At 43.5% G+C, this 18,970-nt stretch overlaps 2 protein-coding genes across 5 annotated transcripts in view; both read left to right on the top strand.

Moving 5' to 3' along the window:
- Nucleotides 1-13,232, top strand: part of ssh2b (slingshot protein phosphatase 2b) — a 24,024-nt gene extending 10,792 nt beyond the window's left edge. The window contains exons 1-14 of one of the 2 annotated variants that reach the window (XM_020618000.1): nt 1,476-1,910; nt 4,159-4,274; nt 5,885-5,949; nt 6,151-6,272; nt 6,361-6,426; nt 6,530-6,595; nt 6,753-6,947; nt 7,122-7,215; nt 7,322-7,450; nt 7,804-7,850; nt 8,064-8,210; nt 8,427-8,627; nt 8,952-10,002; nt 10,415-13,232. In XM_020618000.1, the coding sequence (XP_020473656.1) occupies nt 1,789-1,910; nt 4,159-4,274; nt 5,885-5,949; nt 6,151-6,272; nt 6,361-6,426; nt 6,530-6,595; nt 6,753-6,947; nt 7,122-7,215; nt 7,322-7,450; nt 7,804-7,850; nt 8,064-8,210; nt 8,427-8,627; nt 8,952-10,002; nt 10,415-11,752 (3,759 nt within the window). In that variant the 5' untranslated portion in view covers nt 1,476-1,788 and the 3' untranslated portion in view covers nt 11,753-13,232. Of the gene's footprint in view, nt 1-1,475; nt 1,911-4,158; nt 4,275-5,884; nt 5,950-6,150; nt 6,273-6,360; nt 6,427-6,529; nt 6,596-6,752; nt 6,948-7,121; nt 7,216-7,321; nt 7,451-7,803; nt 7,851-8,063; nt 8,211-8,426; nt 8,628-8,951; nt 10,003-10,414 lie in introns of those variants that run through there. The other variant, XM_020618001.1, reaches the window with a different exon arrangement.
- Nucleotides 13,233-14,370: 1,138 nt separating this feature from the next.
- coro6 (coronin 6) overlaps nt 14,371-18,970 on the top strand; it is an 11,164-nt gene continuing 6,564 nt past the window's right edge. For 2 of the 3 annotated variants that reach the window (XM_020618020.1, XM_020618018.1), the window contains exons 1-2: nt 14,371-14,572; nt 16,571-16,770. In XM_020618020.1, coding sequence (XP_020473676.1) covers nt 16,573-16,770 — 198 coding nt within the window. In that variant the 5' untranslated portion in view covers nt 14,371-14,572; nt 16,571-16,572. Of the gene's footprint in view, nt 14,573-16,458; nt 16,771-18,970 lie in introns of those variants that run through there. The other variant, XM_020618019.1, reaches the window with a different exon arrangement.

Here is an 18,970-nt window from a genome sequence, read left to right as displayed (position 1 = left end):
GGCAACTAACAGGGCTGGATATTGGCAGTAAATGTTGTCCCATACAGCTACATGTGGACTGTCAGCAGCAGACCGTTCAACTACGCTAATTACAGGCTAATGATCAGTTTAGCACAGACAGGACAGAAATGGGAAGTCTGCTCACTAATTTATCAGCATAGTTTGTGTTGATAACTCATCAGCCTGATATCTGTAGACACTGGGCTATGTAGTGTTAGATCCTGCCAGGAACAGACTGAATAGAGCACAATCCCCACCCTGTCCAGACAAATTCCACAGCTTCACATCTCTTCAACAAAGCAAAGTGAGAACCAAGTTGTTGTTTTTTTTTGCCCCCAGTCTGTCCCTCTCCTACATGGGGTTTCTAGAAAACCATCAACTTTGGGATGGTGGTTTTACTCAGTCACATGAATAGTGTAAGGCTGCAACCAAAGATTATTTTCAATATAAATTCATATTTGAAAGTAATTTTCTTTAATACTTCATTCTTCATTGTATAAAATGTCAAGAAATACTCATTATTCTCCAGAGCTTCAGTTAGCATATTCAGATTTTTATTTATTTTAGTTTTGTCTGTTCAGTTGTAAAACCAAAATGTAAAGTTTATTATCATAGGACATATGCACAGACTGTGTTTGGTTCATACAGCCTATAGGTGCAGCAGAAAAAAGTGCAAAAGCACTGTGTGAGGTAAAAAATAGATTCCAGGGTCTGACAATTATTATATTAAACAATTAAATGGTTAATTAATGATGCTAGAACTAAATTATGACAATGTTCTGAGACAGAGATACTTCTGGTTCAGCACAGCAGCACCACCACCTCACTTTACACTGCTTTATCTGAATAAAGCTTCTGTTGTTCGTCCCTCCCCTCCCACCTGTGTGTGTACTCCACTTGGCACCAAAACACACAGGAGCAAAACAAAGTGAAGGTTAAGAGCTTGGCATGCACTCTTGTTAGATTAAGTATTTTGAGGCTTCTTCTGTCTCCCACCCTAGGTCTTTGCATCGGAATAGCAGTTCATTCATAAAATGTTTCATCATGATATGTCCATAGGCCTCAGAGGCTAGGGGGGCTTGTTAAAAAATGGATGAACTGAAATAGCTCCTTCAGAGCTTCTGCAAGTTACATCGTTTGTTTGTCCAGAACTGACACCAACATGTCTGGAGCAGATAACATCTTTTGTATTTATTTGTTTGCACTGACAACGTGATGCTGCAATTTCATTGTGCAGTGTTTGGTCCGCGTTTTGCCCTAGGGCCTCACACACACGGGCCGGCAATGCCTGTGGCATTAATAGTTTCCCATACCCGGACCGGCCATGCCTGTGGCATTAATCGTCTTCCATACACGGACCGGCCATGCCTGTGGCATTAATAGTCTCCCATACAGCCTTCGACAGACGCAGCGTCCTGCGATTGGACCGTGTGTGTCTCCTCCCCTTCAGCTGCAGGATTTACCGCAGCCTGCTGCAGTTTGAGCAGGACTCCGGAGGAGGCGATACAAAACACCTGCTGTGCTGCAGCATGTGTTAACTGTGGCAGTCTTTTTATGGGCTTAAGTCGTTTTGATGCTATATTTTTAAATAAGTAGTTTTATATAGAGTTTACGGGTAAAGCCGCCATGACATGATGCTCATTAAAAGCGAACAGTGAGACCTTACACCAGAGTTTTTCGCTTTCACAACTACCCTGGCAGTGCGGGGTGACCCTTCTACACCTCAACAGCGAGTTTCGGCAGCTACCGCACGGTCTTGCGCGCCCTGCTCCCGCCACCGGAGCAGAGATGCCTCCCGGTGTGGTGACCGCGCCACGGAGCTCCTCCGCCGGCTGCTTCTGCGCCTGCTGCGGGATGAGACCGTATTTCACCGAGAACTCCGTGATCTCTCAGGCGGAAATTTATCAGCTGTAAGTTTCTTTAACACACTGTGTCCAGAGCTGTTGGATTTCTGTGTAAAGTATGTGAACGCTGAATTGCAGTAACACGTTGAGGCTGTTGCCATCGTTAGTGAGATGTCTAAGTCACACTGCTCAGTTTGTGTATCATCAGTGTTTGGACACATTTCTCTGACTGATGCCTACTTGGACTGTGTCCATGCATGGTGTCTTGCTACAGTTCATGTTCTTGTTTGCCCTCTAAAATTTGGTTAAAGTGATCCCTATGACAGACCTGGTTTTCCCACGATGTGTTAATGGGAAGGATATGACAGCATAGCAGTAGCAGCAATAGTGGCTTCCTTCCCTTTGCTCCTTTTGAAATGCCTGCCAGATGCCATGCTCATCTGTTGAAAAGCACTCCCCTCCACCCACATATAGACCTACAGTAAAAAGGCACACAGTGTACAGTACCCAAGACCCAGTTCTTCATGAATCAGGATGTGATTAATCCTGTCCTCAGTATCTTAAGAGAACAGATCACTCACTGGCATTTACTGGCAGTTTGTGTCTGATCAGTCACATCAAGGCCAACTTGTCTGCACTTATCGATTGTTCACACTTGTATAAGTCTATTTGTTTGAATGTTTGTGCATTTCCACTCAGCCTTCAGCCTCTGTGCTCTGACAGGGTGTGAGACTGAGGAGCTTCCAAAATGTTTGTGTTCTTTTTATATTTTGATAAATGGCGTGTGGATAGCAGGGGGTTCTTACTATTTCTGTCTAGTGTCATTACTTGCCAGTATTTCTTTTGTGCACAATCTCTTTTGCTAGAGAGGGTGTAGAAGATTTTATCTCGAAAAAAATTTTCTTTTTCCTGCGGCACATATCATGTATGTTGTGATGCATCTGTGGCGCAGATCCAGTTTTGTGAGCATGTTTTAGAAACTGTAGATACTTTTTAAGTTTCACCACAAAGGAGTTTGTTTGTGAGCTGATACTATTTAGAAAAAAAAATAACATTACATGTGAAGATGTCACAAGCTTCTAACATTAGTTTTTCTAACTTGACAGTGTGACTGGATATGTTGAAAGCCACTGTTCTGAAGCTGTGGATTGCCTAATTGTCACTTTAGTAATGATGTCTGTCTGTCCTCACAGCAGACAGTGACAGAATGACAGTTCCTGTCTCTGTTCCTGCCTTGGCCTTTATTTATTGTTGCCCTCAGTATGGAGTGACAAACGTGCACAGCCAGGGGTCACTGATGACTCTGGATTCATGCCATTTTTTTACAAAACAGTGAGGGTTCCATTTTGGTGTCAGCTCTAGTCTCTTCGCAGAGTATTGGGTGTAATCGTTGCTTGCTGTGATTTCAGCCATGATTACATTACGTAACTCTGACGTTTAAAGAGCAGGAGCACTCAGTAGCTTAGCTGGAGCTGCCAATTTCTTGCGTTGTCGTGCAGTATTGTGTACTCAGTTAAGCTCCAATTAACTGCAGAGCACAAAGATAAAAACTGCCGGTAGGTCTGATACTTTGCAAAAGGGGAAGGTTCCTCCGAAGAAGTCAACTGGCTCATTTAATGGGTGGACAGTTTGTTTTTCCCTCTGTAGCTAATTACGTATTTGTCGAGCCTCCAGTGAACTTATGGAAAAAGTCCACTTCAGTTCAAATAAGGCGTTATTCAACCAGCTGGTGTTTGCACAGTTGTGTGCATTGAGCTCATAAAGGCACATAAATCTTTGCAGTGTGTGGTATATAGGTGTTAGTACAGGGTGTTGTGTATTATCTAATTTAAAAAAAAAAAAGGCAACAAAAAACCCAAGTACTCAGTGTTCACCAGATGTTTTCGTACGTAAGAACAAAAGTATCTGCTTCATACAGTTGGGAAATAAACAATAATTCCCGTGATACCAGCAGTAAGAGTGTTGGCTTGCATTAAGGGCAGCACATAAAATAGTCAGAAATGTGCAAGATAGTTTTCCAGAGCCCAAGTTAATGTCTTTGTTTTGTCCAACCAATGGCCCAAGACTAAGAGATACTCACTTAATTATCATGTAAGATGGAGCGAAGCAGAAAATCCTCATGCTTGATGAGACAGGGAAATGTTTGACGGAAAGAATTAATTGAGTATCAGAAGACTAAATGATTAATGAACTATTTCTTTTTTTTTTTTTTTAAAGCTTAAGTTTGACCTTATTGTAGCATGTTGGGGAAACTTCAGTTTAAAAAAAGGACACCAGGAAACTCACACACTCATTTGTTTTTCTCTCTGTCCAGTATCAGTGAAAGCTTCCTGACAGTTAAAGGAGCTGCTCTCTTCTTACCTCGAGGAAATGGCTCCTCTGCTTCTTCTTCTGCCTCTCGCTTCTCCCAGCTGCGCAGCAAGCATGCAGGTGAGGTGGAAGGTTTTTCTCAACATCAGTCACATGTTTGTATCATTTGTGCTTTGGGTAAATCAGGTGTCATTTACAGTGGGTACGGAAAGTATTCAGACCCCCTTAAATTTTTCACTCTTTGTTATATTGCAGCCATATGCTAAAATCATTTAAGTTCATTTTTTTCCTCATTAATGTACACACAGCACCCCATATTGACAGAAAAACACAAGATGTTTGACATTTTTGCAGATTTATTAAAAAAGAAAAACTGAAATATCACATGGTCATAAGTATTCAGACCCTTTGCTCAGTATTTAGTAGAAGCACCCTGTTGAGCTAATACAGCCATGAGTCTTTTTAGGAATGATGCAACAAGTTTTTCACACCTGCATTTGGGGATCCTCTGCCATTCCTCCTTGCAGATCCTCTCCAGTTCTGTCAGGTTGGATGGTAAACATTGGTGGACAGCCATTTTCAGGTCTCTCCAGAGATGCTCAATTGGGTTTAAGTCAGGGCTCTGGCTGGACCATTCAAGAACAGTCACGGAGTTATTGTGAAGCCGCTCCTTCGTTATTTTAGCTGTGTGCTTAGGGTCATTGTCTTGTTGGAAGGTGAACCTTCGGCCCAGTCTGAGGTCCCGAGCACTCTGGAGAAGGTTTTCGTCCAGGATATCCCTGTACTTGGCCGCATTCACCCTTCCCTCGATTGCAACCAGTCGTCCTGCCCCTGCAGCTGAAAAACACCCCCATAGCATGATGCTGCCACCACCATGCTTCACTGTTGGGACTGTATTGGACAGGTGATGAGCAGTGCCTGGTTTTCTCCACACATACCGCTTAGAATTAAGGCCAAAAAGTTCTATCTTGGTCTCATCAGACCAGAGAATCTTATTTCTCACCATCTTGGAGTCCTTCAGGTGTTTTTTAGCAAACTCCATGCGGACTTTCATGTGTCTTGCACTGAGGAGAGGCTGCCGTCGGGCCACTCTGCCATAAAGCCCCGACTGGTGGAGGGCTCCACTGAGGGTTGACGTTCTACAACTTTCTCCCATCGCCCGACTGCATCTCTGGAGCTCAGCCACAGTCATCTTTGGGTTCTTCTGTACCTCTCTCACCAAGGCTCTTCTCCCCCGATAACTCAGTTTGGCCGGACGGCCAGCTCTAGGAAGGGCCCATTGAGCATCTCTGGAGAGACCTGAAAATGGCTGTCCACCAACGTTTACCATCCAACCTGACAGCACTGGAGAGGATCTGCAAGGAGGAATGGCAGAGGATCCCCAAATGCAGGTGTGAAAACTTGTTGCATCATTCCCAAAAAGACTCATGGCTGTATTAGCTCAAAAGGGTGCTTCTACTAAATACTGAGCAAAGGGTCTGAATACTTATGACCATGTGATATTTCAGTTTTTCTTTTTTAATAAATCTGCAAAAATGTCAAATTCTGTGTTTTTCTGTCAATATGGGGTGCTGTGTGTACATTAATGAGGAAAAAAATGAACTTAAATGATTTTAGCATATGGCTGCAATATAACAGTGAAAAATTTAAGGGGGTCTGAATACTTTCCGTACCCACTGTATGTACAACTACAGTTCTAAACGCTGATCAGTTGTTTTATCACTCACTAGGAGACATCCAGCAGCACCTACAAACCATGTTCACTCTCCTCAGACCAGAGGACAACATCAAACTGGTGAGTACACACTAGAACACAAACACACTTGCATTAATTCCCTGGCCACTTACCCTCACCGTAACCAATCCCGCTGCTTGCCTTACCTTAAACTTGGACCAAGTAATGATCCTAAAATTCGGTGATTTACATGGTGGGATCCAGCACATACACACAAAATTCAGTCTTGAGGTTGTCAGTCACCTGTTTTTCCCACTCCAGGCGGTGCGTTTGGAGAGCGCCCACCCTCAGGTCACTCGCTACATGGTGGTGGTCTCGACCAATGGTCGTCAGGACACAGAGGAGAGCGTGGTGCTGGGAATGGATTTCAGTCCTGTAGACAGGTGAGAGTAACACACGAACAGCTTGTGTATGGCTGCCTGTTTCAGTTCTGTTTATAAAGCTGTAACATGGAGACCGTTTCCCTCCCAGCTCGTGTTCTGTAGGGCTCATTTTGCCCTTATGGAGCGACACACTGATACATCTGGACGGAGATGGGTAAGAAAACTTTGACATATGTTTTAATCATAGAGCAAAACCAGTGTGCCAAGGTGAGTAACTACATCTTTGTTTTCTTTGTACTCTTTCTTCCTGCCTCCAGGGGTTTCAGTGTGTCAACTGATAACAGAGTGCATGTGTTCAAGCCAGTTTCTGTGCAGGCCATGTGGTGAGTCACTGAATTAATCACATGACCTAGTGAAAATGGATATCCACAGTATGTTCTCCTTATATTATTTGCAAGTATTGTTCTTGGTATCTAATATCTTTTTCTGTCATCTCAACCTCAACCCTTTGTATCCTGTCTCACTCTCTCACTCTGACAGGTCAGCTCTCCAGTCACTTCATAAAGCATGCGAAGTGGCTCGTTGTCACAACTATTTCCCAGGCAGCTTGTTCCTCACCTGGGTCAGCTACTATCAGAGCAGGGTCTCCTCCGACCAGGCACGCATCAATGAGTGGAACGTCATGCAGGATGTGCAGTCACACCGTGCTGACTCACCTGTCCTCTTTTCTGATGTGTAAGATCCAGAACATATGGAGTGTTTATTACTTTTTATTATCTTTGTCTCCTTTATACCTTATTTGAGTGTAATAAAGCTGTTTGGTCATAAGCCTCCTCCATATGGCAGGCTGTAATGTTTGCATTAACACCTTGTGAATTTGCACTTTCCTCACATAGTGTCTTTCTGCAGCCCTACAGAAAGAGAACTGACAGAGCGTCAGATCAAAACTAGCCTGAGGGAGATCATGATGCAGAAAGACCTTGAGAATGTCACCTGCAAAGAGGTGAGTCAGTGCTTCAGATGCTGGATTTGAAAATGCCCCATACAGATTAATATAATTTATAAACATCCGGGCATCTTTGTGTTCGCTGGCTGGATGTGTTGTTTAGATCCGAACAGAGCTAGAAATGCACATGACGTGCAACCTGCGAGAGTTCAAGGAGTTCATAGACAACGAGATGATTATCATTCTGGGCCAGATGGACAGTCCCACTGAGATCTTTGATCACGTCTTCTTGGTAGGTTGACTGAGAACACCTCTGAAGTACCACTACTGCATTTGTCGCCAGATTTTGTTTCATTACACTGAAATCCACAGGATGAAGAACAACTAGATCACAAATTAATTATTAAGAACACTTCATAATAAAAAGTCTCTCTTTTGACATGAATCACTTGAATAAATAAAATGCATGAACACTAGTCGTGCATCAGACTCCATCTCTGGGGAACTGGGTAATATACAAGAAAGTCCTGTGTAATTCCTCCCAATTTTAAAGTACTTAAAAGGTACAGGCTCAGGATTTAAGCATTATGTAAAGCTCAGTGGAAGGCTCCGAACAAGTCTGAGGTTTGCTTTTGTTTCCTACAGGGATCTGAGTGGAATGCATCCAATCTGGAAGAGTTGCAGAAGAGCGGGTGAGGAGCGGGATAAAAGCAACACACACCCCCCTACAAAGTTCAGGCTCTGTTGAAGCCAATAAAAACAAAACACTAACAATAATTTTGGTTAGAAGGAAATCAAATGTGTATTAAAATATTCCTTTTAAATCTGTCATCCAAACAGGCTCAGTTTAACTGCATATCCAGGCATCTTGCATCTTTCCTCATTCATGTCTCCTTGTCACTCAGGGTTCAGTACATCCTGAATGTAACCAGGGAGATTGATAACTTCTTCCCTGGTGTGTTTGAGTACCACAACATCCGTGTTTACGATGAGGAGGCCACTGACCTGCTTGCCTACTGGAATGACACCTACAAGTTTATATCTAGAGCCAAGTGAGTTTCAGACAACTGCATGGCCTTGTATTTTCTGATCTGCTCATTAAAGCATTCTGTCCTCCTTTTAGCCTTTTCTCTGTTTCTCATCAGTTGTTGTTTTTAGGAGTTTGGTCCTTTTGAAAACTTAATCTTCATAATATAATAACCTGCTTTACTGAACAGTTGAAGAAGATGGACTGATGTGTATGCTTGATTTCTTCATATCTACTTCAGGAAAGCTGGGTCCAAGTGTCTCGTGCACTGTAAAATGGGTATAAGTCGCTCCGCAGCCACAGTGATCGCGTACGCCATGAAGGAGTATGGCTGGGATTTGAGAAAAGCCTTTGATTATGTCAAGGAGCGTCGCACTGTGACCAAACCTAACCCTTCTTTTATGAGACAGCTGGAAGAGTATCAGGGAATACTGCTGGCCAGGTACCCACTTTAACACACACAAGCATGTTTCATATGGATTTCTGTGTGTAGCATCATGTCAACATTGTGTGATTGCTGAGTCTCATTAAATAAAACCGACCATTTGCATAAAACGGAAACAGGCACACACAGCTAAAGCTACTTTAAACTGCTTTGTCAATATGATGCTGATAGGAAATGCAGCACATTTAGCACAGTAACCTATAAAACCACGTTAAAAGCATGCATGTATATATGTTTGCATGAATAGGATCAGAGTGACATGGAAAGATGATAAAATTGTTTTTTTGTTTATTCCCACCCATTTGCTCCCGTCTCCTGCAGCAGGCAAAGGCACAACAAACTGTGGCGCTCTCACTCTGACAGCGACCTGTCCGAGCACCACGAGCCGCTGTCTAAATCTCACGCGCAGCCTCACAGCCTGGGTCACTCTGACCCCCACAGCCAGGGTAGCGGCACGCTGGGTCCCTCTGTGAAAGAACTGCTGGAATCTTTGGCCACTGGGGGCAGTGCTGGCAAAGCAGGATACTCCAAGAGCCAACCTGACACTTACATCCAGTCTAGTCAGCTCAGCTCTTCATCATTTCAGAGGGTGGCAGCTCTATCAGATGATGCTGATACTCAGAATCTGGAGGCTCCTTCTCATTCTGCTGTAGCCCAGAGCAGCCGCTTGGATCCCCCTGGCCTTGAATCTAAAGCTGCCTGTTTGTGTCCGTTATCTCCTCCTCATTCCAATGGAATATGTGACTCTGAGGAGCAGCCCTCATCACCTCTTCTCTCACAGCCAAGGGCTGCCACTGTGGTGCCTGAGCCTCAAAAGACAGACACTGTGAATGTTGCACATAGTGTTTTGGTAGACCAGCCTCACCTGCCTCCCTCCCTTCACCATCTCCCCCTTTCCCCTGCTCCATCCCCAACTCCATCTTGCACAGATGAGGTTATCAAACCACAGGTGTCATCCTGCTCTCTGCCTGCAATTAAACCGATGTTGGTGTCCGTGTCTGAGCCCACAACAACACAAACACCAATCACACAACAGGCTGAATTCCAGTGTCTGTCTGCACCAGTGCCTGTCAGAAAGCCAGATTGTGACTCATCTTTGGAAAGCTTAGCAGCCCGTCCTCTCTCCGCTAGTGATTTTATCTGCTATCCCGGTGCCATGCCACAAAACAGTGAGGTGCTGTTTGGTCACAGTGCAGATCACATTAACTTTTTCAGTGCCAGGGAAAAGTTCAAGGAGATGAGTCAAGATGGCAAAGCTCACTGTGCTGCAGTGCTGCCGTCGCCCCAGCTGAAGAGTTGTCCCAGGGAACAGCAACCACTGTTTCAGGAGGTCTCCACTAGTGAGGGGAAGGAGGAGGAGGAGGAGAAAAAGGTAAGGCCTCTGCTTCTAACACAGCTTTACAACAGTATTTCCACAGCAACCCCTGAAATGATCAGCTAAGTTTCGAGTCAGACTTTTTCAGAGCATCCCCTGAGCTCTTATCTTGTTCTGATGATGGTCTGAGTTTTTATGGAGATAACCCTCTGGATGTTTTTGGAATGTGTAAGTGTCACATTCCCAGGTAGAAATTTGAGGTTTATTGAAACCACAGCAGTTTAATATGGTCTCAAATTATTAATTTGTGCCAGTAGTTTAGCTTTTGGGTTCTTGAGTTCAAGAGCACCATCTGGTGGTTTGAAGCTAGAATGCACCCTGCAATCAGTTTTTCTTCAGTGTCTTCAACACTATGGGCTAATGTTTTATTTGTTTAAACTGACATCTTTTATGTTGTCTCTCTTTGTAGAAAATGCCTGTCCCTGTGCAGGTCACAGGACTGAAGCCTGCAGTGCACATGGAGACTTCACCTCTTGGCCTTCTTAGCCACCCAGAGACTCAGGGCTTCCAGGACCAGGAAGTGAGGAAGTTGAGGCAGGAATCGGGGGACAAAAATGTTGTATCACAGAAGGAACCTGAGAATGTAAAAGAGGAAGTGAAAAACAAAGAAGAGGAGGAGATGGCTTCTGCTCATCTTCACAGCGATTGGACGAGGGGGTCAGTGCGGCGTGTCACACAACAGCTGGAGCAGAGAATGAAACAGGAACATGAGGTTCCATCACCTTCCTCATCTCCCCCATCCCTCTCTGGTAGCACCTCCTACTCTCAGCGGCGTTCAACCTGCGTCCACTCTGTCACAGTGTCTAATACCCAGGATGCATCAGTTTGCTCACAGGTGTCAGTAGCTGGCACTGTGCAGGAGGAGCAGGGGAATGCTGATGTGAAGACTGGGCCAGTTAAAAGGGAGAGTGGCGATGTAATTGACATGGGGGCACTAGGAAATGGTGACGGAAGCACAAAAGGACACAAACCCCAGCCTGCTGATACGAGTCTGCTCTCTACCTCTTCTTTCCACTGCTCTGGCCATTCTCCCTTTGCCTCTGTGAACTTCCTGTGTCTGGAGGGCGTGACAGAGCTTGAGTCCGGCACAGACTGGGACTGCTCCACAGAGAGACCCCACAGTGACATTATCATGAGGGAGATGTGGGAGACTTTGTGCGAGCTGGGTGCCTTCCTACAGCAGGTGAGTGTGGGCGGCACAGGCAAGACCAGATGTGTGGACCAGGTTTTTGGTCTCAGTGATGGACCCCCTCAAAAGCGAGGCAGCAGCATCCAGAAGAGGGTTAGAGAGGTGGAAGCTAGGATTCGCCAGGCAGGGCTGACCCCTCCGTCCCTACTGAAGCGATCGGCCTCTCTGGCCAAACTGGGCTGTCTGGAGCTGCTTGCCAATGACCTGAGTGAGTGGGAGAGTAGCTGCTCCTTTGTAGCTCCACTCTTAGCACACCCTCCACTCCATGCAATCGGTGACGAGTCCAAGAAGCAGCGGGTTCACGGTTCTGCTTCCTCAGCCGGCCAGCAGCCAGATGTCCTCGGGATTGGTGCTGAGAGGCTCTTTGTAGCTGGAGAAACCTCATCAGGAGTCCCGCCACCATCAAATCAGTGTCCACAGAGAGGAAAACACTCTGGCCCGGATTCTTTGCACTGGCTTGGGCTGACACTTACGACAGCAAGGCAGCAATATGGAAGGACTCACCCCCTGAGGCGACTTAAGAAAAGAACTGTTGGTACACTTTACCACACCATGTAACCCTCACTGTGTGTGTGTGTGAGAAAGAAAAGGATAATGTGCACCTGTAAGAAATGTAAATTAAGTGGATTTATTCAGCAAAACAAACCAATGCCTCTTGCCTTAAAGGATATATAGTAGATTCTCATTTCTCCCCTGCAGATCCACCAAGAGCCTCTGTGAAATCTGTGACATGAAATGCTTGTCTTGGTGCAAGAACAGTGACAAGGCTGTGAAGGTTCCAGGTGTTTGAAATTTAAGCAGTCAAATTGGAAGAAACTCATGTGAAATGTTTTTTTTTCCTTCCAGAAACAATCGTCCAGTCCTAAAACAAATGTTTATATGCCTAAGCCTGGACATACTCACTCTTTACGTCACTGCTGGTTTCTTCATAATGAACCTGATATTTCTTGGTTGATTCAGTAGTCCAACCTGATGTTGGGTGGAATGTAGCCTGTGTTTTCCCTCTTCTCATGCTTTCATGTCTTTACCATGATTTGCTAGCTGTGTTGGGTACAAGTTGTACCCAACAGGTGTTCTTCTGGTACTGTCTGACCTGCAGATTTGGTTTGAAATGATCATATAAAGATAAACTTGAATTCATGTGGCAGAAATACTTTTGTACTGAAAAATCTAAATGATTCCATGGGCTGTACTATCAGCAGCTCATCTAAACACACACAAGCTCAGGTCGAATCACAGTTGCAACAGATTAGTGTTTTAGGCCCAGTGAAAGATGTATCTGGAGCTGGGGATGGGAACTCCAACTCAGAATGGTTGCATAGTTGTACAGTGGTTTATTGAAACAAAGGATGTGCTGGTTTTGTTTTATAACTACACAATACCTCATTTCAACCAAATTTGACATGCACAAACATCAGGCTCTGGTTTCCTAGAATGTCCATCTCAGTCAAACAATTTCAACTTCACTACTTGATAAGCTGAAGTAAACGTGTCTCATGTCCTCTTGCAGTTCTGATGCCACTCAGATGAGATGTTTTCATATGTGTAGGAGAACGGGTCAGTTAGGGGATCCAAGGCTGAGTGTATATCTGAGTTTCCTGCTGTGCTCTCTTTGGGTTGTAAAGGTCTGTGTTGTGAGTCTTGCTGTTTTAGGATCTACACACTTTTATATCTGGTTTGTGTGAGTACAACTGTGTAGCACAACTTTATCGTGTGGGTGTGTGCATTTTTTTTTTTAATATAAAGTGATCATTGTCTCTTTTGTACTTCAGGAGTGTGCCTGTGACTAGCAATTGAAGCTTCTCTGCAGTCTATCAGAAATGTCTGTACAGGGAGGTCTACGTGCACTTTACTCCCTTTTTAGTTTTAAATGTTTTTTGCGTGTGTGGTTGCTGCACTCGGTGAGCATGATTAGGTAGTAGCTGTTGGGCATATGTGTCAAACTGATTTTTATTTTGTTCTTTTATTGTAAAATGTCAGTGTAAATATTCTTTTATATCATGTGCTTAAACTGTGACCATTAAACAATGCAAATGATTGTTTTGCTGTCAGTCTGTGTATAATAATCTAAGGTTATGACAATATAGCACTGAACACCGTTGTGGTTTTTCATTTTGTGAGGTTTTTTTTGTTTACTTTCTTGGTCACGCCAACAATAGGGAGATTTTTAAAAGTCATGGAGGTGAAGTCTGTTGGTAAATGGTTAGGATCCAACACGTACAAAAGAATTAAAAATACAAAAAAATAGGAATGAAAGTTTGTGTACAGTCATTTGTCATGTGAGAAGCTGGGCTAATGCACACAATAAGAGGAGAAAATGTTTCTTTCCATGCGCACACTGCCTGTGCAGCTCAGCCTTTATAAAACATTTGACTTTCTATGAATACAATACCTGTGTGTAAGGTGCAATACTTCACTCACAGTTGACAAAGCTAATTAACAGTAAACACTGACTGAAGCTGTTGCACAGTGTTATATTTGCTGTTTGGATACAGTGGAACTGCGTGTGTTCCATCAGCAAGTTTCACTCCTCAGGTCAACAGTGAAACCAGTAAGTCACAAGCAGCAACTACATTTAATTCAGACTTTCAGTTACCTGTAGGGAACATAGCTGGAGCCTGGCTCAACCTACCCTCAAGCTGTCCAGGTACAATATAGCCAAGAGTCATTGTGCACGGGCTGCAACATCAGAATTATTTACCTTTATTTCACTTTTCACAATGCAAACAAAACACAACTTGGGATCGACTCTTGTAATAGAACACTGACAAAATTTGGCTCCCAATAAAAAAACGGTCACTCAGAACAGCTGAAACAATAACTGGCAGCATTACACTGCTATTGCGTTTGAAGTGTGTGTGTGTGTGTGGTAAAATCTATCGTATAAATCGAGATTTCACTAAAACAGCCTCGTGCACATTTTTGTTTCCATCACATTTTGCGTATGAGGACACTTTGCTGTCGACCAGGAGCGCTTGAAGGCAGCATTGAAACTCAGGTCACCTGTGTGTGTGTGTGTGTATTTGTTTACTTGTTAAAGAGAGAGTTCTTCTATCCGAGTCGGCCAGTAGTGACACTGATCCCCCCTGTACAGCCGCGCGTCACGTTTCCCTGTACTGACAGCGCCTGTTCCAAAATAGATGGCACCCACCCACACCCTGCCCTCTCCCTGCTCTTCCCCGATACTCTCCCCTCTCTCTTTCCCAAACGTGGAGCGTCACGCAGTTGTCCAGTGCGTCTCCTCAGCAAGTCCGCACCTTCTCCGGGGAACCAGATCGCAGGAAATATCATTCAAAAACATCGGCAGAAGCAGGAGTTGGTTGTACAAGAGAACCCGTGAGAGTTGTCCAGGGAAGAGGGGTCTCCCCAAAACCTGAGGTGAGCTGTCTGGTGGACTGTCTTTCCTAATATATGTGTCGGTATCAGTGCTGCAGTGGAGTGAGAGGTGCGTCAGCTTCTCTACTGCACTGCTGGAGAGGAGTGAGAGCGTCCCACCTTTGGAAACCCTTAAAAGAACAGACACTAAACACTGTGATTGTGCAGTTTCCCCCTGTGATCGGAGAAGACTTGGAGTCGTGCGTGGCACCCGTGGGCTACTTTGAGGAGCACTTTGTACGTTGCTGATCCTGTCCCCTCCCTTAATCACGCGTCCTGCGCCCATGTCTGATTATATAGGCTTTTGCGCAGTGGCCATTTAAATTTACGGTCCTTTCATGAACGATAAAGTGCCGCTGCCTGCGTTGGCTTCTTTCTGGGACTATTTAGGACCAGGTAGGCGGTGGGGGAGCGGCTGGCCCGGTTGGGACAGAGCAGTTTGTCATGTCTATATTAGGAAAGTGGCGGTGTCATTCACTGTCTCCACTCCCCTTTGCTGTGCCATACGCGATAGAGGACGTTGGTAGAATTAAAGGAGCATGTCGGTGGTTTTCCACGTGGAATTTAATTCACTTTCTCGCGTAGCCTGTTTCCCAACAGATATAAGTTTCAGGCTTGTTAAATTAGTTAATCTGTCCTGACCTCATTTGGTGGGAAATCTGATGTTTTCTGTAAATAATATAAAAATAAATCTGAGAAACTGGAAGTTTTTTTTAAGATTGTGACAGATTTAAAACTATAAAAGAAAATCTTTACTTTTAGATTTTTCCGTTTTAAGCCCTCTCTGGAAAGTAGACCAAGGAATTTCATTCAAACCAGAGGCCTAGAGGCCATAGCACACGGCAGCAGCTTCATGTTCACTTTGGGTAAAGATGTAACATATTCTGGCATGAAATTCAGATATTATCACTTAAAGTAGGATTATTACAGCCCTAATAAGATGACAAATTTCCACAGAAAACAAGGTGGGCCCTGGTCTCAGGTGGTGCCCTTTTATGGGTTTTATTTTAAGAGTTGTGGGGTCTGAGTTAATGAGGATTTATCATATGTCTGCAGGGACTGATGCCATCCCACTTTTAGATCTGGGTTTTTAATTTTGACCTTATGTAAGCCAGTCTAGTCTGGTAGTGTATGTTAGATGCCTAAAAACCCTGCAGTCTCATAGGGATTGTGTCAAATGGGTGTAACTGAATCTAACTGCTGTGCTGTGTATTGCTACCTTAGCACTGTATCAGTCTCTCCTGCCGCTTGTATCTTAGTGTTTGCCTTTGATGCTTGGCTTAGTGTTTGGTGGGACAATCAACTATTAATATCAGCACTGATGGCAGGCTCTGTTATAGAATAGCTCCCATGATTTGGAGGATTACAGTCCCCCTGACCTGGTGCCTGGGAGAGCAAGCTGTCTGTCAGCAAGCAGCCTAAAAACACATTACTGAGTTCATTGTTCAGAAGGTTATTTATAGGCCATAAAAGTCTTGCATTCAAAATCTTACTTAGTAATACTACAAAAGTATTGTAGTTAAAGTATCAAAAGTATTTGTTCTGCAGAAAAATGGCCCAATGAGTGATGGATTAGATTAATGTAAGTAATAATGTCAGTCCTTCAAACTAGTTAAAAAAGGTGACCCACTATCACGACCACATCTGTTTTACAAAAACATATATATCTACTGTATATATCTGAAATGCCTTCTTCCTTGTAGAGGTGAGGTCTTATCAAACCCTCTCTTGTTCCAAGTCGGCACCATTTTCAAAAAAATGATTCACATTTAGTTTTATCGAATTAGGATGCTGAAGGTTTTAGTGAACATTAATAATGAAAGTTTTTTCTTTGCCTGTTCACACTCACTTTTTCCAACCTCTCATCCCATTTTTTCTTTCTAAGCCTCTTCTGACATTTTTATCCCTTTCTTCACCCCACCCTCGTCTCCCTCCTGCTTGTCCCTCTCTGTTCACCCTCTCCCATCTTTCCATCCTCCTACCTTCTCCTACTTGTCTCAGCCATGAGTCGCAGCATCGTGCGGCAGAGTAAATTTCGCCACGTCTTTGGTCAGACGGTCAAGGCTGACCAGTGTTATGATGACATTCGTGTCTCCAAGGTGACGTGGGACAGCTCCTTCTGTGCTGTCAACCCAAAGTTCCTGGCGGTCATTGTTGAATCCAGTGGAGGAGGAGCCTTCCTGGTCCTGCCTCTCTCTAAGGTCAGTAAGGTCAAAGGGCTGCAGAGGGTGAAAGCACAACAGAGCATCCACGAGTTCATTGTTTGTGTCAATCTATCTGACAATGACTGAGACAAAATGCCAGTAATCTTAAAACTGCACAAAAATGTGGTTAAACCATAACTCAGTGAAATGTGTTTTTAGGTTTCTATATGTTTGAATTGGGGGTGCATGTGCTCATTGTATGTAATATGTAAGTTGATTTTTTTTATTTTTATCTTTGCCTATATTTTGTATAGGCTGCTTTAGTCTTTTATACATTTTTAAATCCTAAACCTTAAGTGATTACTGTGTGTGTGGACAATAGAGTTAAAAATGTGCCTTATATCGAAGGAGAACATCACAGAACCTATGATGCAGAGTGAATGTGGATAAGCTTGTAAATGAAACTGTGAGCGAGTGGATAACTAGGGAGAGCAATAGTCTGTGGGGAAGGTAAGAGCTGTTTAGCCAGAGTAGTGGCATGGCTTTAGAGTTGGATGGCATTGGTCTCAGGAATCCTATGAAGGTGGTGATCCCCTGACTGTGCCTCTAGGAACACCATGAGTAAAATGTAAAAAAAAAGTAAAGTTATAGGATTAATCATCAGTAAATTTAATACCGAAATTCCTATTCACTTCAGGATGGACTGTAGTAACTTGTATGATACCTGACTTTCCCTATAGGAACATCATCAAGTAAACAATTAATTTCATTTATGACCAGATACCTGCACATTTACTGACATGCATTTGCTTTATTCTCAACTGTACTTTAATAGAAATAAATCAATGTAAACTATAAGTGCAAAACAGCTAAAATAAATTATACCTACTAAACATTAGCATGTTAGCACTGTCACTGTGAGCATGCTAGCATGTTGACATTTCCACCACTGAGCCAAGTGCAACCTTACAACCATAGACCTATTTGTCCTGTCAGTTCACTGCTGGAAACAAATGAAATGCAGAATGAGACAAATAGTCCCCTTATTCCACAAATTCTGTCTTTGAGCTGTTTCTTCTGTTGTGAGTGTTGATTGTGCTTTGGCAGATACATTTGTATGTTGAAAGAAAACCATTGGACATTATTGTCCTCACAGTCAACCTCTCCTATGCTATGCAGCAGGAAGTTTTTCCTGAATAGAGGACTCGGGGAAGCAAGGAGAAAGAATAAGAGAAGAAATTTACAGGGACAGAGGAAGAACAGAAAGAAGATAAGCTGGCTAATGGTTTTCTTAGGGGGCAGCCTATCTTTATCTCAGTGTTCATGAGATAACACTGATCAGCTCATCAAGGTCAGGCAAGGGAATTCTGTTTCACATACTAAAATCACTGTGGCCACTTGAGATTCACATGTTGTTCGTATTTCTGTGTAGTACTGATCAGTACCAACTCATGATATGAGCAGCAGCCAACTCCTTTAAAATATAACTTATTTCCATACGGAAGTTATTTTTAAGCTTGGCATTAGTATAGTCTCCTTCTAGTAGCAGATGAAATATCATTTGCTGTAAGCCGTCATGTTGGAGAACCACTGGGAAGGACACTGTAACTGCTGAAACAGAAATACAGTGACAGGAAAAGCAGAAGGTCAAAACAGATCGCAGGTTTAAAGGTGTGAAGCTGCAGTGTGGTATGAAAGTTCATCACACGTCATGGCAATGACAGCACCACCTTAAAATAAATGATGGACACCAGGAAGACAAAACTAAATGTGTTAATATTGTGATGTAAAGTTTAGTCATTTCATGGTAATAACCAGGTCCTCAATACTAAGATTCACCAGGCTGTCAACACTGGTACTTAGAAACAAAAAGCAAGGAGACAGAGTAACACAATTTTTTGGGGACACTAAGTGGCTGTGATTACATACTGGAGTCATGGTGAACAGAGATGCTATTAATACCCACCAACGTGCACTCAGTTCTCCATCTCCCCCCCTTTGAGGCTCCTCCAGGCCACAAGAAAAACTCCCCTTTCAACACCTCTTTGCTTAGCTATAAATACACCTCTCTTGGGGTGTGTGTGTGTGTGTGTGTGTGTGTGTGTGTTTGGAAGGAAAGATTTCTCAAAAGTTGGTGTACATTACCACAATGAGAATAAGGAAAGATGCAAAAAGTTGGGGGTCAACAGGGTTCCGCTGACTTGCTAATAGGACAAATCCATGATTGTTTCAACAGCATTTCAATTAATTTATTTCA

This window comes from Monopterus albus, unplaced genomic scaffold (genome assembly GCF_001952655.1).
Source record: "Monopterus albus unplaced genomic scaffold, M_albus_1.0 scaffold199.1, whole genome shotgun sequence".
NCBI classification, from domain to species: Eukaryota; Metazoa; Chordata; class Actinopteri; order Synbranchiformes; family Synbranchidae; genus Monopterus; species Monopterus albus.
Note: the sequence above shows the minus strand (reverse complement) of the source record. Positions and strands in the feature narration are given on the sequence as shown.